The sequence below is a fragment of the Budorcas taxicolor genome, chromosome 25, assembly GCF_023091745.1.
Source record: "Budorcas taxicolor isolate Tak-1 chromosome 25, Takin1.1, whole genome shotgun sequence".
NCBI classification, from domain to species: domain Eukaryota; kingdom Metazoa; phylum Chordata; class Mammalia; order Artiodactyla; family Bovidae; genus Budorcas; species Budorcas taxicolor.
In genome coordinates this window covers 48,961,278-48,983,864 of record NC_068934.1, presented here as the reverse complement: position 1 = coordinate 48,983,864, position 22,587 = coordinate 48,961,278, and the positions used below count along the sequence as shown (strand labels likewise).

The following is a 22,587-nucleotide window of genomic DNA, read 5'->3' as shown; positions in this document are numbered from 1 at the left end:
CCCCAGCCGGGGCCGCGCTCCGGGGGCCCCTGGGCCCGGCCCCGCCGGCAGGCGGCGCGCTGGGCAGGTCCTCCGCTGTCAGTCTCGCGCCCCGCGGCTGCCGAGTGGAGCGCGCGGTGGCCCGGAGTCAGCCCACGGGGTGGGGCGAGGCGCCGCGGCCAATCGCCGGGCCCGAGGGGCGCCGGGTCGCACGGGGCGCGTCTGCGATTGGCCGCCTGTCGCTACACCTCATCGCGGGGACGCGGCGGCGATCGGCTCAGACCGCGCGGGTCAGAGCTGGCGCGGAGCCGGGTGCGCAGGTGAGCAGGCCGGCCGCGCTGGTGTGTGCTGCGCGCAGGTGGGTGCGCGCAGGGGGCGGGTGGACAGATCCGGGCCCGCGCGCAGGCCGGGGGTGGGCTGGGCGTGGAGGGCGGCGGGTGCTCCGCGTAGGAGCAGACGCATGGGCAGGGAGTGCGTGCGTGCGGGCGAGCAAAGTCTGGAGGTTTGGGGGCCCGGGTTGGCCACCCGAAGACTGCTGGGTGGATGCTGGGTGGACTGCTTTGGGGATGCTGGTCCCCTGGCGGTGGTCGGGAGCTCCCGGGGCGAACTGAGACGGGGCGGAGCCAGGTGAGTGCCTTTTGGGCCGGGGGGGGGTGGGGTGGGCGGGGCTCTTCCTTCCTCAGGTGCCCCGCACGAGTGGATGCAGTTTTCTGCTGAGGAAACATGGGGCATCTGTCTGCTCACTGAGAAGTGGGAGCCCGGAGCAGCGGACTCGGAATTGCTTCTAGGAATAGACTAATTGCAGGGGGGCTGGGGGTAGGGGTCGGGGCCCCGGCCGGCAGTGCAGGAAGTTGCTCACAAAAGACCAATCGCGCCCTCCTCTTCCAGCGTTCCCCACTAACTTAACTGATGGAGTAGTATTGCCTCTTTCTTGGACATTTTATAATTTAATGGAAAAGAAGGGTAGGAATTGCCCTGGGGAGATTTCAGACAAGAGAAAGGAGGGAGGAAAACTGCAAATGAGGAGATCGAGTTTATCAAAAGTGGGGTTTCCTGAAGGTCCAGCGCTGTGCTGGGTGCTCTGACCTAAATTCTCAAAACACTGCGTTCCAGACATCGCCCCATCTTACAGATGAGAAGACTGAGGCTCCCCAGAGGTGCAGTGACATGTGGAGAGTCGTGTACTTAGCGACATAGCCAGGGTTCAAACCCAGAGATACTGGCAACAGACTGGTTTGGAGAGAGGAGTCCTCAGGGCAATGCCTGCATTTACTGGGGGGAGGGGGGTGGGTGGACACGTGAACAATCCCAGGTGCCTTGAAGGCCCCCAGGAAGACCAGCAGGAACAGGCCTGAGGGGGTGGAGTTACCCCACCCGCAGGGCACTCTCCACAACAGGATGTTTCCCAGGCGAAAACCCAGAAACAAACGTGCAGTTACTTCTAACAATAATCCTCATAAAAACCCTACCGTATACTTCCTGCTTAAAAAAAAGGTACGGATTAATGTGGCAGATTAAGAAAGTAGACTAAGACTAAGATTAGAAAAAGCCAAGCAGTGAAGTTGCAAAAGAATGGAGGTAAACTAATCTGGGGGGAAAAAGGAGGGAGGGTGGGTGCATATCTAGTGACAAGTAGCTTGGTGACAATCTGGAGAATAAGCAGCCAAGTTCAGGGACTCCTGGGGCTGGACTGAGGGGATTTGCACTTTTAAGAAATAATTTTCTTTCTCTCTTTCTGGCTCTGCTGGGTCTTTGCGGCTTTGAGGGCTCTCTCTGGTGGCCGCGAGTGGGGGCTGCCGTCCAGTTGCAGTGTGCAGTCTTCTCCTCGCGGCAGCTCCTCGTGTTGTGCAGCACGGGCTCGAGGGTGCTTGGGCTCAGCAGATGCGCACCATCAACATCCTGACACAGGCTTAGTTGCTCCGAGGCATGCGGGATCGCCCTGGATCAGGGACTGAACCCGCATCTCCCGCCATGGCTGGCAGACTTTTTGTTTTCACCACTGAGCCACCAGGGAAGCCCCGGCCTTGGACGTTTGACTTCTAAACGTGATTGTGTTATAGGGAGCATGTGTGTTGCTAACTTTCGAAAAACAGAAACCCTTGCGTCTGCAGTCAAAGCTGCAGTTTACCCTTTAGAATTAGAGTTAGAATTAGGACTTGGTGTTTCTGGAATTTCCTGCCAGGGCTCTTGCCTATTTCTGGAGGCCCCAGAAGGGCCCCAGGCGTGAGTTGCTCTGCCCCAACCAGGACCTCAACCCTCTCCACGGCAGCCGGGCCAGAGCTCTCCAGGGCCAAGCTCTGGGAAGGGCCAAGAGCCATCTCTGCATTTGGCAACGGAGGCTCGTGAATTGCACGTGCAGGTGAGAGGATGACCACTCCACCCAAAGTGGGTGGGAGGACGTAAAAAAGCTGCAGGTAAACTCAAGTATCACTCCGCACATCACCACCCCCTGCCTTGAGGACCAGTGACCTCCCTGCCCCTGGAGAGAGCCACAGATGTTCTCAGAACTGTGGATTTAAGGACTCCCAAGAGCTATTTCACCAGCTCTTTTTATTGTTGTTAAATTATTTTATAATACAAGTACATGTCTACTAGAAAAATTAGGAAAAGGGGCTGGGGGAACCCAAGTGGAAGGCCCATACTGTTGAGGATTTGGTGTATGGCTTAAAAAAAAAAAAAATTTAATTTGCCTGCACCAGGTGTTAGTTGCGGCAGGTAGGATCTAGTTCCCTGACCGGGGGTTGGACCTGGGCCCCCTGCTTTGGGAGTACAGAGTCTTAGCCACTGGATCAGAGTGACTTTTTGAATAGCTTTTTAGTGATAGACTGTCTTACAGCTTGCCCTTGTGCTGGTACATACCAGGGAACCTTCTTCCATGTTAACCTCATTCTTTGTAATAGCTGCTGGGTATTCCACTGTACCAGGGCGTCATTGTTTTTCTCGTCTCCTATTGATAGTCATGTTGTCAGCTCCAATATGTTGCAAGTGCTCCAGAATGGAAGTGCTTGCATCTGCCTTTTCACACAGCCATCTGTTTATGTCCCAGGATAAATTCCGACAGGTAGCAACTGAGCCAACCCGGAGGTCTGCCCGGCCTCTGGAACTGTCCTCCAGTTGAAGAGCAGCTGCCCAGCCCTCACTGGCCCTGAATTCTATCATTCCTTTAAGTACAAGTTAGGGCACGTCTGTCCTTTTATGTGTCTCCTACTCTTGAGACACACGCATTTCTAAACCAGAACCTCTGCTGTTCCAATAATGCTCCAGCTGCTTCTCTGTGTATGTTAGGATAGTACCTAGCCCAGCACTCACAGAGATTGACTGTTATCATCACTGCTCGGAATGTTTTATTTTATTATTATTATTTTTGTTTGGGCTGTGCTGGGTCTTCGTTCTCGACTTGTGGCAAGCGGGGGTGCGCTTTGCTGTGGTGCGTAAGCGTCTCGTGTCGGGGGCTTCTCATTGCGGAGTGTGGCTTTAGCAGCGGTGGTGCAGGGCCTGTGTTCCTCTGTGGTATGTGGGCTCCTCTGGGACCAGGAAGCAAACTGGTGTCCCCTGCGTTGCAAGGCTGACTCTTAGCCCCTGGACCTCCAGGGAAGCCCACTACTCTGAATTGTACTCCTCAGCCTCCCAAGTGTGCCACAGGAGGTGGCGCGCCTGCAGACCCAGCTCCGTCCCTGTAGCTCTGTGCCAGCTACTTTCTCCACTTTCCTTGCCTCAGCTTCCCCATCTGTAAAACTGGGCCCGATGACGGCAGTCTCCAGAGTGGGCTGGGAGTTCTGTGGTTCGCAGGTGCTGGCAGCTTGGTAGCTGCTCTGTGGCCCTGTGACTGCCTGTGTCACCCAGGGACGGCCCCGACAGTATCTCGTGCTGCCCTAATACCTTGCTGCTCCCCCATCAAGAATCAGAGCCTGCTTCCCCTCCCCTGGAAAGGTCGTGGGCTTCTGACCCAGTGTAGCCAACAGAACGCTCTGGGAGTGATGTCACATGCCTTCCCAGGAAGAAGAGGCAGCTTGGGCACCTCCTCCCTCCACCCTGAGGCCTCCATGCTGGGAGGAAACCCAGGCTCACCCACACCATCACATCCCAGGCTGGAGCTAGCCTAGCCAGCCTCCCCAAGTCCCCAACCCACAGGAACACTGAAAGAGGGCAAAGGATGATTTGGTTTGGTTTGGACTGCACTGCTCGTGGGATCTTAGTCCCCTAATCAGGGACTGAACCCAAGCCCTCAGCAGTGAAAGTGCAGAGTCCTAACCACCGGACGGCCAGAGAATTCCCCAAAGACTATTGTTTTCAGCCTCTGCACTGAGAAAAGATGAGTTGCGTGGAAGGCAGCAGGATGCTTCAGTGTTGGGCATTGCAGGGGCATCCGCCTTAGACCTCTGCCAGGCTGAGCTTCACTCTGACACCCTGCATGAGCCCACCTTCCTGAGGCCTGGGTGGTGCTGACGGCGGTCTCGGCAGTGGCTGCCTCTCTGGGAAGAACTCCAGCGGCTTGGGAGGGGCTCTGAGCACCTGGCTCCGGGACTTCGTTTACCCCACAGGGTGGGTTACTTTGTAGATGAGGAAACTGAGGCCAGTGAGCAGAAGGAGCAGCTCACGGTCACCCACTTTGGGTTCCAAGTGGCAGCAGACCTGATCCTGCAGGGAGCTCGCAGCCTTGCCAGTGGCATCTGGGCCTCCTGGGCATCACCGTGCCATCCCATCTCTGCCGTGCTTCTGCACCTCTGATGCTTCTCCAAACACCAAATCCTCAAGATGCCAAAAGGGCTGCCACAGGACTTAAGTCATCTGTTGCACGGGTCCTGGGCTGTTGATGGTGGTGTTCTCAGCTAGGAACGCTGAAGGCGCTCACCTGGCCTGCTTAACTGTGAGAAGCCCCATAGACCCTGCTTCCACTGGGACCACGAAGTGGCCAGACCGGCCCTCGTGGTTCTTATGATTGCAGGACACCATCAGCAAAAGCCATTACGGAAGGTTGAGGAACAAGGTTTATTACTCACAGGTCCTGTGGGTACTTGCCTGCCTGCATCCATTCAGCCAGACTGTGTGGGTGGAAAGAGGATGAGTGTGGGCCTGGAGCCCTGCCTTTACCAGGGCATGAGAGTGAAGTGTCTAGAGTTTCATGGGCTCACTCTTTTAAAAAATATTTGTCTATTTTTAAACGGAAGATAAGAGCTTTACAGTAGTGTTGATTTCTGCCACACATCAATATGAATCAGCCGTAGGCATGCGTATGTCTGCCACCTCCCACCTCCATGAACCTATTTGCAGGGCAGCAGTGGAAACACTAGTCACGCATGGATGTGAGGGTTGGACCATAAAGAAGGCTGAGCACCAAAAAATTGATGCTTTTGAACTGTGATGCTGGAGAAGACTCTTGAGAGTCCCTTGGACTCCAAGGAGATCAAATCACTCACTGCTAAAGGAAATCAACCCTGAATATTCATTGGAAGGACTGATACTGAAGTTGAAGCTCCAGTACTTTGGCTACCCAATGCCAAGAGCCGACTCATTGGAAAAGACCCTGATGCTGGGAAAGATTGAGGGCAAAAGGAAAGAGGGTGACAGAAGATGAGATGATTGGATGGCATCATTGATTCAATGGACATGAGTTTGAACAAACTCTGGGAGATGGTGAAGGACAGGGAAGCCTGGTGGGCTGCAGTCCATGGGGTCGCCTGTGGAACTCAAAAAGCGGCCCAGGGAGCTGACCAGGGTGCCGAAAATCCCCATGCACTTCCTTGGCTCCTCCCTGGGTGTGTATGGGGGCTTTGAAGCCCCAAGACACTCAGGAAGGTCACTGGGTTCAGTAAGTCTGCAGAGAACCAGGCTCCAAGCCCAGATCACTGTCTGTGATGCCCTGTATTCACGGCACTCACTGGTTCCGGGAATGCCTAGGGAGAAGATGCATGCTTCGGGGCAGGGGTGGGTGTGGGGGTGGAGCGGGCAGGGTGGGACTTGATCCAGGTCATGTGCACTGCTCAGTATGAGTCTGCAAAGAAGCCAGCTTGGGCTGTTCATCAGTCCACCATGTTAGGCCTCGTCTCCGGGGCAACTCCTCCAGGAAGCACCCCTCATCCAGCTCTACCTGTTGTTCATAAGTGCTTCCTCTTTGGCAGACATCTCGTGCCAGGCAGATAAGCTACGAGATAAGATTACCTTATCGTGGAGATCCCCACACAAGGGCCCTCTTGCACTTTCAAACCCTGGACACTGAGCCACACCTTTCGCTTGGTTACCAGGTGGGACTTGAGAAAATTATCATTTTTGGTCCTTATCTCCCTGAGTCTTTTCATCACCTTTGTGTGCCCTGCAGGGCTCTGTTCAGTGGGTTGAAAAGGATCTCGCAGGCCTGTGGAGCATAGGAGTCTAGAGAGTTGAAAGGGAGCAGTTCAAGAAGGAAAGCCTGCATCCTGCAGTCGAGCCGCTTGGAAAGAGGTTGGAGGTAAGCACCTCCCAGAGCTGCTGCTCGCTTTCAAAGGCAGCTGGTCCGCCAGCGCTCACTGTCCACTCCTGCCTGATTCTCAGGAAAAAAAGTTTAGTTACTTCCTGGACACCACCCTCTCCCCTGTTTTCAGCTATCTACTGCTAAGGGTGTCCCTTCCACATTTATTAAAAATTCAGTGCTTAGGACAGAGAGGTGCACGGATGGTTCAGTGGTAGAATTCTCACCTGCCGCATGGGAGGGACACGTGCACCTCCCGGCCCACGCAGCCACAGCGTTCCCTTCTGGGGCTTCCCTGGTGGTTCAGGCGGTAAAGAATCCACTTACGGGGCAGGAGACACAGGAGACCCGGGTTTGACCCCTGGGTCAGGTTGATCCCTTGGCAAAGGGAATGGCTGTCCACTCCGGTATTCTTGCCTGGGAAATCCCATGGACAGAGGAGCCTGGCAGGCTACGGTCCATGGGGTGGCAGAAAGTCAGACATGCCTGAGCAGCTCACACACGCTGACAGAGAGGTGGATGAAGGCCGTTATAAGCGCAAAATAATTGCGTGAGCTTGTTTTAATCCTTAGAAAATATGCTTTTGTGTCCAGCATTAGCTCTTGGCCTGTACATTTCTGGCCCTTTTGCAGTTTTCCAGCATGTTAGATCAGAGCAACTGCCACATGCCAGGCTCAGTAGTCTGTGTTTTGGGCTGAAAGATGAGTGGCTCTCTGTCCATAAAGAACTCTTTCGTCTGCCGAGTACATCATGAATGCTCCATAAACTAACCTGTGAGAATAAAGTGATGTCTTGCAGCTTTTGTCATTGAGAAATTTTAAGTGACTGTACAGTCGTATTAAAGTGATTCATCTTCGCATTTAAAATGAAACCAGCATTAAAAGACTTATATATAAAAAATAAACAGTTCCCTACGTCATCTTAGAGTCCCGCTTCCCAGAAGCAAGTACTTTTTCATTCTCTAAGCTACTTTTGTGTTGTTTTTTACCTGCTTATTTCTAAATGATTTCCTTTTAACACCCTCGACTTTCCACTTTTTTTTTTTTTTTTTCCTGTCTGGCAAAATTATTATTTACTGTTAAGCCACGTAATGTACTATAATTATGGTTTGGTGTTTTTCCCCTTATATGGCTTTTTATTTATTTATTTATTTGGAATGAATGGTTGCCTCCCTTTTTCCATATGCTAAGGTTTCTATGTACCTGTCACTAACTGTTTTTCCTGCGTGTTGTAACAGAGCCATCATAGTTATCAGTGATTTTTGTATACTCTGCAACACAACAAAACGTGTTGTTTTCATTCCTGGCTCCCCCCCCCAACCCCTGGCCCAAAGCCATTCATCTTGTGCCACAGTGGGCTGGCTACTGTCTGGTTCACTGCCCAGCTGTTATCTTGGGATCTCCTCTTCTGCTTTCACTGGCCTTTTCTTTAGCAGCTTACGTTTCCCTCAGGAGTTTTAAAGTTTTCCATCTTGTCTCCTAGAACCAGCTTGCTACTAGCATGATTCTTAATCCTGGATTTTTTTCTGACAGCATTGAAGATCATCTTTTTTTTTTCATGCCTGATATTCTGAAACGTCAGCATTGTGAATTCATTCTGCAAGTGGGGGTGTCCCTAGTTCCCTCATATTATGACCACGGGTTGGCTTGTCTCTTGGTACAAGATGAGTGGCTATGGGTGGGATGGAGAAATGGAACTGATAAACTGTGCTGGAATATGTAGAGAAGTTATTAATGTGTATGACAGCTCATTAGAGCATTCAGAAAAAAAAAATAGTGATAGATGCGTAGAAATCTTAGTGAATGGAAAAAGTGAGGCAGCCATTAACTCCAGGAAAAATAGAAAGTCGTACCGAGGAGGGAGCATTTTGTGAGACCCAAATAAGGAGACCTGTAAAGTGTGTTCTAAGCAGAGAAGTAGCAGGTATCGTGAATAAGATAAATCACGTTCATGGAGGGATAGAGACCTCTGTGTGCCTGCAGCAGAGGGTGTGATGGGAGCGTGCCGGGGGGGTGGGGGTGGGGCAGGAGCATGCGGTGGGGGGTTTCTGAGCCACAGGTGTTTGGGTTTCTGTAACAAGAAGGATGTTCTGCTGTTGTTGGAAAGTGAACTGAGATGAGAGCAGAAGTAGGGCCGGGCGGGAGGCTATTGCAGGCTCCGGGAGTGGGAGTCCCTGCCTGGAATCGCCCATCCAGGACGAGGTGGAGAGTCAGAGAATGAAGGAGTCCAGCCCTGTGGGGGCTTGTGAATGATGGCAGGGAGTTGCAGTGTCTGTTTCTCAGGGGATGATCTCAGCGTGGTGTCTCCTTCCCTCAGGGCCCAATGGCTGCCAAGTCCCAGCCCAGCACCCCTAAAACCAAGAGTGCCAGCGGCCTCACCAACGGCAAGGCTGCAGCCCAAGGGCAGTGGGGCCGAGCCTGGTAAGCATCTCATCCGTCTTTCCAGCTGGAGAGTAAAGTGGGCTCTCGGCGAGAGGTTGCCAGCCTTTGGGATTTCAGGAACCTGTTTAAACGATTCTTTTTTATCAGTAGGACTGTTATTAGTAGCAGTCTGCCAACTTAGGAAGTTAGGAACCCAAAGAAGAATCTACCGTGGAAGCTGATGTCAGGGGCAGTGGGCGTCCTGGTTTTGCCCTCAGTGTGTAAGACACGGGGTCATGGATCTCAGGCCACAGAGTGATGGGGACTTGGTGAGGTCCCAGATGGCCCAGAACAGGAAGCCTCTGGACCCGTGGGGTGCGGAAGGCCTTCCATGCTGTGTCCTGGGCCCTGGCCTTTCTGGGGTATCCATGGGCTCGTCGGCCTTCAGACTGCTCAAAGCAGATCATGCGAGTGGGGTGCCTTGCCTAGGCAGTGGGGGCTTTGGCCTTGCGAGCCGACAGCCTTCTCCCGGGAGGCGCTGGCTGGTGGGCCCATGGGGCTCGGCGTCCCGCGTGTGAGGTTGGGGGCCGGGCAGCACCCCCTGTGACCGGCTGCCGTCCGTCGGCCCCGCAGGGAGGTGGACTGGTTTTCCCTGGCGAGCGTCATCTTCCTGCTGCTGTTTGCGCCCTTCATCGTGTACTACTTCATCATGGCCTGCGACCAGTACAGCTGCTCCCTGACGGCGCCCGTGGTGGACCTCGCCACCGGCCAGGCTCGGCTCGCCGACATCTGGGCCAAGACACCGCCCGTGACCACAGAGGCGGCCCAGATCTACGCAGCGTGGGTCACGTTCCAGGTGAGCCCTCCCGGCCCCTGCAGCAGAGGCTCCCCTCCTCAGGGTGGGCCTGGCTCCTGGTCGGGGCTGGTGTCTGGCTCACACGGACATCCTTATTCGTGGGACCCAGCCAGGCCTCACCCGCTGCCTGATGGACTTAGCTTTGTCTTCAGGTCCAAGGCCACCTGGTGGCATCTCGGTGTCCGGCTCGCCTTCCATTGAGCCTCCGTGCTGAGCAGGGAGCAACGCTCCCTGGGAGGGCGTGAGGGCGTGGCTCCCTCCCAGGAAGCCCTGTGCCTGATGGGAAGCGTGTCCTAGGGTTGCCCAGCTCCTAAGAGCTGCTCTAGGTCTTGGCAAAGCCAAGGCCATGTCCCCAGAGATGGTCACACAGGCCTGGCCAGTGGAGGTGGGTGGGGTGGGCCTTGGTTCTGCTGTGACCTCACTAGCTTCCCAACCAGAATGAGTTCATCAGAAGGCTGTCTGCACCATGAACTCGGTGAACAGATAGTATTTAATATCTGAACAGACAGTGTTTAATATCTGAATATTAATAATGATGTTATCATTATCCTGGGAAATGGTACAGGGAGATGCCCCCTGCCCCCGACCCCTACCCGCCAGGGTTTCCTGCCCTGGACGAAGGCTCTAACCTCTGCTAGCTATTTCTCCCCACGATCCCAGCTTTTGGGCTTCAGCTTCCCTCTCATTTCAGGCCTCTTGGTCCTTTTGAGTAACAGGTGATTTGGAGCCGTGAGAGTCACAGTAGCCTAAAGGCAGACACAGCCCACGTGTGCATCAGCAGACGTGGACACGCACGTAGTGTGATCCAACCACACAGGGCGCTGTTATTCTCATGGAAAGGAGTGAGGGTCTGACACAGGCTGCAACCCGGGTGCCTTGAGAACCTGATGTTCAGTGAGAGAGGTTGGCTGCAAAGGGGCGTGTCCTGTCTGTCTGTATGCAAAGTCCAGGACAGGCAGATCCGCAGAGATAGAAAATCCATTGCTGGTTGTCAGAGGCTGGCGGGGAGGGGCTGCTGGGAGGGACTGCCGGGGGGGTGTGGGGCTCCTTTTCAGGGTGATAAGAATGTTCTGGAATTAGCCACTGGGGATGGTGGCACAAGCTTGGGAATACGCTGAACACTTTCAGTGAATACTTTTCAAGGGCGAACTGTATTGAATGTAAGCTAGTGGGCTCTCCCAAAGGGAGTGGCTGAGCCCTGTGGGGAGACGGCGTGGGTGTTCTGAGTGATGGTGACGGGTTCCTGTTCAAGGCTCCCCTCAAAGCCCGCAGTCAGCCTGTGGTCAGTGTTCCCGGAGCCGTAAGCTCTTCTGGAAGAAGTAACCAGCCACGATCATGGTTTCTCCCGTTCATGCGGTGCCTGCCCATTCGTCGTCTCAAGTGACAAAGCACGGCCGTGTCGAGGCACAGCCAGGCCCCGCAGCCCGCGGGGAACCCGGCTGGAGCATCTCTGCGTTTCAGGTGCTCCTGTACATGCTGCTCCCTGACTTCTGCCACAAGTTTCTGCCGGGCTACGTGGGGGGTGTTCAGGAGGGCGCCGTGACTCCCGCAGGTAACCTGGGGTCCGCCCCCGCTCGCCCCATGCCGCCTTTCCCTGCCTGTTCCTCCTATAGGGCCTGACCCCCCACCCACCCCACCAACACTCATACTCACACAGCTTCCAGGGACGGCCGCCAGAAGTGAGGTCAGAAATCACATTCCCAATCTGGGAATGAAATAGCGCCCCCTCCCTGCTGGTTGTGTGGTTGGGTTTACAGAGCATCTCCCCAGCGGGGACACTTGGAGTCCCCCAGGGGCATCGCGGGGGCCCAAGCTTTGACTCACAGGGCCCTAGGGCCGCCTGGTCCATTCATTCCCTGCAGTCACTGAGACCCCAGCCCAACCCACAGAGAGCTCTTGGCTACCCTCCCCCCACCCCCAGCCCCACCAGGTGCCATAGGGGACCCTCGTCCCTTCTGTGGCTCCAGCTTCCAGCAAACTGCAGGCTGGTGACTCAGCCTCAGGCCAGTTATAGACGTCCTGCGCCCGCTCTCCCCCTCTTAGGGATTCAGCCAGCATGAGCGGTTAGTCCTCAGCTCACAGTGTGAGGTGTCCTGCTGGCGTGTTGACCCCGAGGGCCTGAGTGGCAGGAGCCGCTGACTGGCTCTGGGGGCTGGGGACCCCAGAAGGGAGCCAGGGGCAGTCACAGTGGGCAGACGGCCCCGCTCTCACGTCTCCCCTTTGCAGGAGCTGTCAACAAGTACGAGATCAACGGCCTGCAGGCGTGGCTCCTCACGCACCTCCTGTGGTTCGCCAACGCCCACCTCCTCGGCTGGTTCTCCCCCACCATCATCTTTGACAACTGGATCCCGCTGCTCTGGTGTGCCAACATCCTGGGCTACACCGTTTCCACCTTCGCCATGGTCAAGGGCTACCTCTTCCCCACCGACGCCCGGGAATGGTACGTCCTCAGCAGCTGCCTGAGCCCTAGGTGGCGGGTCAGCGCCTTTTTCTAGTACGTCAGGCTAGGATGTTGCAAAGGTCTGAGGACTGAGCATCCTTGAGGAGGAGCTCAAGGGACCGTGGTGGACTCTGAGGAGCATCCGTATTGAATGGGTAGCTGTTCCCACTTGGGGAGGATGCAGTTGAAGGTGGCCAAGTCTATCTTCAGTGGCTGAGTTATCTCCAGCAGGGCCATAGGGAAGAAGGAGGGCGGGAGGGGCAACTCCTTCTTGCAGGCAGGGGCAGCCCATTCCCTCTTTCTGTGAGACGTCAGTGCGGCCTGAAGCAGTCTTAGTAAGAAGTCTTGTTATCTCGGTGGCTTTAATGCAGTAGCTTCCTAGGGAGAGCCCTACTGATCAGTGTCCATTCTCATGGAGCGTTGAGGGAGATAGTTAGCAACCATCGAACTACCCATCTCTTCATACATCCATATATCCAAATCTTCATCCATTCATCTGCCACCCATCCATCCATTTATCCATCCATCCATCCAGCACATCCACTCATTCACCCATCTACCCATCCAACCACCCATCCATCTATCCATCCAGCACATCCATCCATTCATCCACCCATCCAGCCACCATCCACCTACCCATCTATCCCACATCCCCCGTCCCTCCCTCCCCGTCTCCCTGTATCCATCCATTCACCCATGTCCTCACCCATCCATCCACCCAGCCACCCAGCCATCCATTCATCTATCCATGCATCTACTTATCCTCCCATCGCTCCCTCCCCGCCTCCTTCCATGGACACATTCATCAAGAGATGTTTGTCGGGCCCCTCCTGTAGACAGGTGTAGGCAGTGGGGCTTTAGGTGTGAAGAAGATTCTGGTTCTGATTGCATTTTAGTTTTGGTTCCAGATGAAAGCAAAGTGTGCTTCCTGTAACTGTTAGCGCTAGGCTCTTAGGAAGCGTGTTTGGGTTATGGCACTTTGAGCTTGTGTGATGATCGAATAACGAGGCTGGTCTTCTGTGCCTCATGGAAATCATTTTCTCTGCTTTATAATCACACCCCCTGTTGTAGACTTTGTATATTTTGCTTCTTTCTATTTATCCTAGTTGAGGGAAATGGACATGAAAGTGTGTTTCCCGAGCCAACACAGAAATCCCCGTGTATGGGCAGCAGGTGGTAGCGTGAGTCCCCAGCTGGGTTATCCTGGCTGATTCTCTGTCACGCCTATGGTCAGGTGATGAGGGCAACAAAACAGTTAAAATTTGCCCAGCAAGCCATGGGTGTGGGTCCTGGAGCCGGGCACCTGGCTCTGAGACTGGCGCTGTTATCGTTTATAACCTCACTCGCCCACGGAGGCCCGAATGCTCTATGAGTCCTTGAGAAGAAAATCTCTGTCCAGTCGAGCCAGTTAGGCAGCCTGCCTCCAGGGAAGCTGGAGGTGGGAGGAGGATCCTGGGCACCTGCCCAGGTAGAGTCTCCCCACCTTCATTAGGACAGAGCGAGCATCTCAGCTCAAGGCCGGGGCTGAATGCCGAGTGACGTATCACGGCTATCCGGGAGGGGCTGGAGGCGCGTGCGGTCTCTGCGTGCTGGGCCCTTGCAGCTCGCGGCAGGCCTCCCCCGGGTCTTCTCTCTTGGGCCTGCAGTACCCAGGCCGGGCTGGGCACCTGTGTCCGTGCCAGCCAAGGAGGCTGCTTGTGAGAGGCACTCGTTGACAGCATGCATCTGTCGTTTGTGTTTTCAAGCAAATTCACAGGCAATTTCTTTTACAACTACATGATGGGCGTTGAGTTTAACCCCCGAATTGGGAAGTGGTTTGACTTCAAGCTCTTCTTCAATGGGCGCCCCGGGATCGTCGCCTGGACTCTCATCAACCTGTCCTTTGCAGCCAAGCAGCAGGAGCTCTACGGCCACGTGACCAACTCCATGGTCCTGGTCAACGTCCTGCAGGTAGCCTATCTGGGGCCTGGGTCGGGGGTTGTGAGCTCTGACACCGACTGGGTGCTGGGGAAACCCGAAAGCCAGATTGATTTCAAAAGACAGTAAGAAATATTAGTCGCTCAATCATGTCTGACCCTTTGAGACCCCGTGGACTGTATAGCCCCCCAGGGTCCTCTGTCCATGGACTTCTCCAGGCAAGAATACTGGAGTGGGTAGCCATGTCCTCCTCCAGAGGCTCTTCCCAACCCAGGGATTGAATGAACCCTGGTCTCCTGCACTGCAGGCAGCTTCTTTACCGTCTGAGCCCCCAGGGAAGCCTCTTGAAAGACTGTAGAAGGGGGTCGGCACCCTTCACACGTGTCTGGGAGGCTGGCTGCAGAGTGGGAGGCGGGGGAGTCGTGTCCTCACCTGTCGGGCACTTCACTGGCCCTGGGGACTCGTGTGGCCCATGGCGAACTCCAGTTTGCCACTCAGGCGTGTCAGTGGTCCTGGCAACACAGCTCTGATGGCTGTGGAAGGACCTCGTCCCAATCCCCCACCCCCAGAGCCATCTCTCTGCTCCCAGCTCCACGGCCTTGGGCATCGGCGTCCAGGACGTTGCTGGGTGCCCCTCATCTGGGCCACATGTCATCTCAGACTGCTGACAGGGACTCCCTCCCCCACTTATCCCCGATGGCCCAGGCCCGGCAGGAAGTGCAGCAGCTGCCCCACGGGGCCTGTCACCAGGGGAGCTCAGGGACACCCAGGGACCCCCTCCCATCCTGGAGTGTGGTTCCCCTGTCCGCGCCTGTGGTCAGTATATGGCCGTTCCTGTGCTGCAGGCCATCTACGTGCTGGACTTCTTCTGGAACGAAACCTGGTACCTGAAAACCATTGACATCTGCCACGACCACTTCGGGTGGTACCTGGGCTGGGGGGACTGCGTCTGGCTGCCATACCTGTACACGCTGCAGGTGAGGAGTGGGCCAGGGAGCCCCTGTGATGTTTGCCACCCCCCCCCCCGCCCAGCAGGACCTTCAGTGGCCAGGTCCCCAGGCATGCCCAGTGCTGCCCTCAGAGCAGACAAGCTGGCACGTGCCAAGCCTTGTCCTTGCCCAAGTGTCTGGATTTTTCAGGTGGGGGCGGGCACCGGAACCTGGAGAAAGGAGGCTGGTGAGAGAAGGCTTAGTGTATGAGTCAGCACAGATTGCTGTAAAAAGTGTCTCAGACCGGGTGACTTGAACAACAGGATTCACTGGGATTCCTGGAGGGTGGACTCGCAGGCCCGGGTGTGGGCGGGGCTGGTCCTCCTGAGGCCTCTCTCCTGGGCGTGCAGACGGCCGTCTCCTCCCTGTGTCCTCACAGGGTCGTCCCTGTGTGTGTCTGTGTCCTGACCTCCCCTTCTTATAAGGACCACAGTCCTGTGGGTCTAGGGCCCACCCTCGTGACCTCATTTTACCGTAATCACCTCTTCAAAGGCCCGTCTCTAAATACAGCCACCTGCTGAGGTCCTGGGCTCAGCACTGCCACATGTGAATGTGGGGGACACAGCTCAGCCCCGAAGACTCAGAGAAGAGGATGATTCAGAGTAGACTGTGGGTCTAAGGAAAGATCAGGGTGGGTGTGAGATCAGGGTGGCTGCAGGTGGCTGTTGATATTCATATTTATTCAGATCTTAACGCTGGAAGGATAAGAGGCCTGCTCTCATCATTTTTTCCATTAAAGGCTCTGAATGTTCACACATGTGAGTGGAGGACATGCTGGGGCGCCCTGCCCTCTCGGAGCTCATGGCTGAGCAGGGAAAGGTCCTGACGCAGGCATCCCAGGGTGGGGAGGGGGTGCTTGACAGGAAGCGGGGTGCTGACAGCTGAGAGAGGGCCAAGGAGGCGCCTGCAGCCTGGGCGTGGGGATCAGCCAGAGCGTCTTGGGGCAGCCGCAGCCAGACCAAGAGCAGAATGAGAGAGTCTGGGGGTAAGAACCCTGCCAGACGAGAGGCTGGGCTCTGAAGAGTCCAGTGCCAGGCAGGAGGCCTGGAAGAGGGGAGCGTTCCAGGGGAGAGGAGGGTGGAGGCTGGCCGGGACCACAGGCTCCAGGAGAGGTTCCCTCGCATGCATCCCGAGAGTCGAGTGTAGAAACCTGCCTGGGGAGCCGGAGGGACCTGGCTTTGCACCTCTGTTGGCCCACCAGCCAGGGGATGGGGCCTTGAGTCTCTGGAATATCAGGGCAGACTCACCTTGTTTAGGGCTAGGCTGGTGATTCGAGCTGGGCTGGGCAGCTCTGCCCCGGTGCCCGCCGTGTCCTCTGTGCCACAGGAGCCACCTTGGGGAGGGGGGTGGGTGGTTCTGAGGCTGTTGCGTGCCTGCTAAGTCACTTCAGTTATGTCTCTTTGTGACCCCATGGACTGTAGCCCACTAGGCTCCTCCGTCCGTGAGATTCTCCAGGCAAGAAGACTGGAGTGGGTTGCCATTTCCTTTTCTAGGGGATCTTCCCGACCCTGGGATGGAACCCGCATCTTTTATGTTTCCTGCGTTGGTAGGCGAGTTCACTACCACTGAGCCACCTGGGAAGCTCTCTGAGGCTGCTGGGGGATGTCCAGCCCTCCACACCGCTCCCAGCTCGCAGAGAAGAGCCCTCCTTTCCTCTGCATGGCGTGCGGGCTCCTGTGTAGGGAGGCTGCGTGAAGAGCCTGGCAGCGTGCCGCCTGCTCGTGGTGTGAGCCCAAGTGAGGAGCTGCGGGGTGGAAGAGAACAGGTCCCTGGGCACGTGCGTGGTTCGCGGCAGCCCAGATGGCCTGCTTTAACAGGCTGTGCAAGAGTGGAGGGAACCAAGGTGGACAGAGCCTGCGGGCCGGCCAGGATGAGCGTGTGCGAGGCGGTGAGCGGTCAGTGAGTCCTGCCGTGACGGCAGGGCTGCTGTTACCTGGCTGACCCCCTGCGGCATCCCGCAGCAAGAGCGGGGAAGCAGGAAGGTCCCAGCAGAGCCGGCAGGGTGGAGGGGAAAGAGCCCTGGGCTGGAGGCTGGAAGTTCTGGCCTCCAGTCCCCACTGTGGGGCCTCTGTACAGACCCTCTGGACACCTTTCTCCACTTGGTGGTTGCAGGCTCTCTGGTTCCCTGATCCTGTGAGCACCGTTTTCCAGGCATGCAAATCAATAGCAGTAGCACACACACACACACACACATACACACACACGTGTATGTGTCTGTTTATTTGATTGTGTGATTGTGGTCCCGTCAAGTCCAAACACACACACACACAGACACACACACACATGTGTGTGATAGCAGTAGGACACACACACACACACACACGTGTATGTGTCTGTTTATTTGATTGTGTGATTGTGATCCCGTCAACTCCAAACTCTTCAGGGCTGCTGGCAGCAGTCTGGAGGTCCTGGGACGAGTTGATATTGCAGCTGGGTCTGACAGCCGTCCGCTGGTGGAATTCACTCTTGCTCCTGAGTCTTTTATTCTTAGTGTCTTCAACTGATTAGATGAGGCCCACCTGCCTTGTGGAGGGTGATCAGCTTCATCCAGTCTAATTGGAAACGTTAATCACATCTTAAAAATACCTTTGCAACAGCTAGACTACTGTTTGGCCGAGGATCTGGGTCCCGTGGCCTAGCCAAGGGGACACAAAAAATTAACTATCCTATTCGAATGGTGTTTTTAATATTATGGTGTGTGTGTTAATTGCTCAGTTGTGTCCAGCTCTTTGCAGCCCCATAGACTGTAGTCCACCAGGCTCCTCTGTCCTAGGGATTCTCCAGGCAAGAACACTGGAGTGGGTTGCCATTTCCTTCTCCAGAGGATCTTCCCGACCCAGGGACCGAACATGGGTCACTTTCATTGCAGGCAGACGCTTTACCGTCTGAGCCATAATCGGAAGTCCCATTATTCTGTGTATTTCACATTCATACTGTATGTGATGTGTGTGTGTAGATAGAGAGGCAAGCAGCTAGCTACGTGTGCGCATGCTAAGTCGCTTCAGTTGTGTCCGACTCTTTGCGACCCCATGGACTACCCCGCCAGCCTCTGTCTGTGGGATTCTCCAGGCAAGAATACTGGAGTGGGTTGCCATGCCCTCCTCCAGGGGATCTTCCCGACCCAGGGGTGGAACCTGCGTCATTTGCACATTTACTTGTTTGATCCCCTCCGAGGCGGGTGCTTCTGTTCACAGGAAAGGAAACACAGGCGGGGCCGGGTGGGCAGCTGGTCAGGGGCGCAGCTGGGGTGTGAAGCCGGGCCGTGCTCCTGGGCCTGTGGTCCGCCCGCCGCCCGGACAAGGCCGCCCCTGACCTCTCGCCTCGCCCCGCAGGGCCTGTACCTGGTGTACCAGCCCGTGCAGCTGCCCACCTCCTATGCGCTGGGCGTCCTGCTGCTGGGCCTGCTCGGCTACTACATCTTCCGGGTGACCAACCACCAGAAGGACCTCTTCCGCCGCACGGATGGGCGCTGCCTGATCTGGGGCAGGAAGCCCAAGGCCATCGAGTGCTCCTACACGTCGGCCGACGGGCAGAAACACCACAGCAAGCTGCTGGTCTCGGGCTTCTGGGGTGTGGCCCGTCACTTCAACTACACGGGCGACCTTATGGGCAGCCTGGCGTACTGCCTGGCCTGCGGCGGCGGCCACCTCCTGCCCTACTTCTACATTATCTTCATGGCCATCCTGCTGACCCACCGCTGCCTGCGGGACGAGCACCGCTGTGCCAACAAGTACGGCCGCGACTGGGAGCGCTACACGGCTGCCGTGCCCTACCGCCTGCTCCCCGGCATCTTCTAGAGGGGGCCCGTGCCAGGAGGAGCCCCCGTGGGGCGGTGAGGAGCGCGGGGCCCAGCCCCGCCCTCCAGGAGCCTCTGCTCACCTGTTAAATGGAGCTCTTGCCCCGAGCACAACCCCCAGGGCTCACACCAGCTGCCTTCTCACCAGCAGAAACCACCAACTTCTGTGTGCAGGTTCCCAGGGCGAGAGGATGACCTGGTCTGCCCGCAGATGACTCATCTCCTCTCTGCGGTCCAGACAGTGAGTGTCTGACATCAAATGGGACATCCTCCAGCCCCCTGGCCAGTCCTGCCCTTAGCTCTTGCTAAACATAGTAGCAGTGGGCCCGCAAGCTCTGCGGGTTGTCGCTGTACCGCCTTCAGCTCCAGGTGCTGCCTATATTGCCTGCTTGGCGGTGGTGAGCGGTGTCCTTCAGATTTTCTCCTTTGCACCCGTGCTGTGTTAACACGTTTTTCTGTAGAGGGCACTGAGGGACGCTGCACACCGAAGGGCCAGCTTCTGGTTCTGGTTCTTTAGAGACTGCTCAGATGACCCAGAGACCTTGGCCACCGTCAAGGGGGTCTCCTAGGAGACCTGAACCCCAGCCTCGGGAGGGGACCCCTTTCTTACCATGGCCAGCTCCTCAACCCACAGGGATTCTTGACTTTTAGATGTTACTGGCCTGATAGAGTTAATAATCCTTTATTCAGGTGTACTTGGGAGATATCGTGAGTTCAGTTCCTGACCACCCCGGTAAAGCAAACACAGTAAGTCCCTGCCGTACGAACAAGCTCTCCTCTGAGAAAGCGTTTGCAAAGCCCAATTTGTTCGTTAAGTCCAGCAGAGTTAGTGTAGGTACCCAGTGGCACAATTGGCTGTTTAGTACTGTTCTATTATAGTTTTATAGTACTTTTCCTACAGATAAAACATTTTTTAATCTCACAGGACATAACTTGAAAAGTAGAGTGGTGCCGTACCATACAGGGGCTGGCATCGAATGAACAGGCAAGAACGCTTACTGGCTGGAGGAGGGGGAGGAGCTGGGCGATGGCGGAGCTGAATGATGCCAGCGGCAGCAGGTGGAGGGCCAGCTGCAGAGCCACGCCTTACTGCCAGAGCACTCGTTTGCATCTTTGAAAGTCCGCAACTTAAAGGTTCCTATGCAGAGGACTTCCTGTGTCACAGTAAAGCAAGTCACGTGAGTTTTTTGGCTTTGCGGTGCATATAAAATTCGTGTTTACACGACTCTGTACTCTTAAGCATGAAATAGCATTGTCCTAAAGGACAGTGTATGTACCTTGATTAAAAAATGCTTTATTGCTGAAAAACGCCGAAATGATGACCATAGTCTTATCAAAGGTCACTGATCACAGATCGCTGTTAACAAATGTAAGCAAAGTTTTGAAGTACGGCCTTTTGCCAAAATGTGACAGAGGGACACAGAGTGAGCAGAAGCTGTTGGGGGAATGTCCCCAGGAGGGTTGCTGGACGCAGGGTTGCCAGCCATCTTCGATTTCTATAAAAGCGCCACATCTGCAAAGCACAATAAAAGAGAAGTACCCATTTTAAACCTCCCCTGTTCAGAGTTCCGTGTGGTTTGTCTCCCACTGGTACCTGGCCGTAGACAAGGGCTCAGGTTTTGGTGTGGAGAAGGGATGCTCAAGGAACATTGGATCAGTTGCTGGGGTCTGCCTCGTAGCTGTGGGTACCCATCGTGGGATTCACGGGGAGGGACCCCCCACTTCCGCCACCGTCTGCCCTCTGCTGGGGCTGCTCTTGTGCGGGGTGTGAAAATCCATTTCGTTTGCCAAAGGGAGAAACTCCATTTGGACCGCCTGCCCCCAGCAAGAGAATGGAGAAACCAGAAAGACGGTGCTAGGCTTGCTTCACACCTGGAGGAACCGAGGACCGGGCTGAGCTGGGAGCCCCACGTTCTGAGCAGGGAGGGCAGGTGCAGGACAACGTGCCCCCTGCTCAAGTTAGAATCGGTTAAGCAAAGCCAGGCAGACTCCGGAATAGCCAGGATCAGAGTTTTTTTCCCACCTGGCCTGACTTCACTGTGGTTCAGTTGCTAACTTGTGTCTGACTCTGACCCCATGGACTGCAGCATGCCAGGCTTCCCTGTCCTTCACTATGTCCTGGAGTTTGCTCAAACTCATGTCCGTCGATTCAGTAGTGCCATCCAACCATCTCATCCTCTGCTGTGCGCCTTTCCTGCTCTCAATCCTTCTTGGCATCAGGGCCTTTTCCAGTGAGTCAGCTCTTCACATCTGGTGGCCAAAGGATTGCAGCTTCAGCTTCAGCATCAGTCCTTCCAATGAATATTTAGGGCTGATTTCTTTTAGAATTGACCGGTTTGATCTCTTTGCTGTCCAAGGGACTCTCAAGAGTCTTCTCCAGCACTGCAGTTCAAAAGCATCAATTCATCGGTGCCCAGCTGTCATTATGTGAGCCATCCAACTCCCACATCCGTACACGACTACTGGAAAAACCATAGCTTTGACTATAAGGACCTTTTTTGCGTACAGTGGCGTCTCTGCTTTTTAATCACTGTCTAGGTTGTGGCCGCCCACTCCAGTGTTCTTGCCTGGAGAATCCCAGGGACGGCGGAGCCTGGTGGGCTGCCGTCTGTGGGGCCCACAGAGTCGGACACGACTGAAGGGACTTAGCGGCAGCAGCAGGTTGGTCATAGCTTCCAAGGACCAAACGTCTTTTAACGTCATGCCTTCTGCCACCATCTGCAGTGATTTTGGAGCCCAAGAAAATGAAATCTGCCACTGTTTCTATTGTTTCCCCATCTATTTGCCCTGAAGTGATGGGAGCGGATGCCACGATCTTGGTTTTTTTGAGTGTTGACTTTTAAGCCAGCTTTTCCACTCTCCCCTTCCACCCTCACCAAGAGGCTGGGCCAACTCAGAGCCATGGCTTTCCTGTGCCGCTGCTGCACCCCTGCCCGCTGGCACTCAAGGGTCAAAGGGGGTCCTGGGCATCTCACCAGCCACACGAGGCACTCGAGGACCAGCCAGAGCACTGGGCCCCTGCTGGGATGGCCCTGAGTACAGTGGACCCCGCCGTTTCCTCCCAGACCTCGGGCGAAGTCACTTTAAGGAGGCTGGAGGGTGGTGTCTGTGAGCCAGATCCTGTCTTCCCCGTTCAACAACTGTGGGAACGCCAGCAGGCGACCTCCCTCTGTGTGTCCTTGTGTGAAGAATGAGGGTGATGATTCTTTCGCCTTGTGTGGGAAGCCTTCTGAGATGGATTTCCCAGGAGAGCTCTAGGTTCAAGCCTGAGATCGGCCTGTGTGTCGCTTGGCAGGTTCAAACCTGAGGTCGGCCTGTGTGTCACTTGGCCAAGTCTCGTCTGTCTGTGTCGGCGTCTTAGAGCTGGGCTGCAGTTGGATCTGTTTTGTCCAGCACGCTAAGCCAGCGCAGTAAAGCCGGGCACCTTGTGCAACAGGGCAGGTCTGTCTGCCTTTGCTCACCTCTTCTGCATACGGATGAAACCCAGCAGCCCTCTGTGGCAAGGAACGAGGAGCCTGGAGTGCCACCCCTGTGCGTGGTGAGGCTGGTGTGGGCAGTGGGGGAAAGGGCGGTTCCCACACCAGAGACACGCCGCCCACGGCGATGGGCTCGGTTTCACTACTGTTTCTGGGGAGAGTTACTCCAGGAAGGTATTCCTCTAGGTCTTGGAACTCCCTTGTCTGGATGTGGGTGTTGTTTCATTGGTGAGAAGCCAGGCCAGGCAGCGACACAGCCAGCTTCTCTGGGTGAGAGGCTGAGTTGAGTAGAATGTACAAAATCAAGACGTAAGTTCACACCACATGCT

The 22,587-nt window shown here is 55.5% G+C and overlaps 1 protein-coding gene across 4 annotated transcripts; it reads left to right on the top strand.

The window, feature by feature from the left end:
* The first annotated feature begins 237 nt into the window (after window positions 1–237).
* DHCR7 (7-dehydrocholesterol reductase) lies at window positions 238–20,323 on the top strand. Of its 4 annotated transcripts, none has more exons than XR_008201524.1 (10): window positions 238–337; window positions 6,296–6,424; window positions 8,741–8,844; window positions 9,418–9,640; window positions 11,102–11,192; window positions 11,867–12,080; window positions 13,826–14,030; window positions 14,843–14,974; window positions 18,319–19,023; window positions 19,708–20,323. XR_008201524.1 is itself a non-coding variant. In XM_052662025.1 (10 exons), the coding sequence occupies exons 3-10, from the start codon at window positions 8,747–8,749 to the stop codon at window positions 19,712–19,714; spliced, it is 1,368 nt and encodes a 455-aa protein (XP_052517985.1). In that variant the 5' UTR covers window positions 238–337; window positions 6,296–6,424; window positions 8,741–8,746; the 3' UTR covers window positions 19,715–20,323. The 4 variants fall into 4 exon arrangements, 3 of the variants coding, with proteins under 3 accessions (XP_052517985.1, XP_052517982.1, XP_052517984.1); XM_052662025.1 differs by having other exon boundaries at window positions 18,319–18,716; XM_052662022.1 differs by having other exon boundaries at window positions 18,319–20,323.
* Window positions 20,324–22,587: the final 2,264 nt, after the last annotated feature.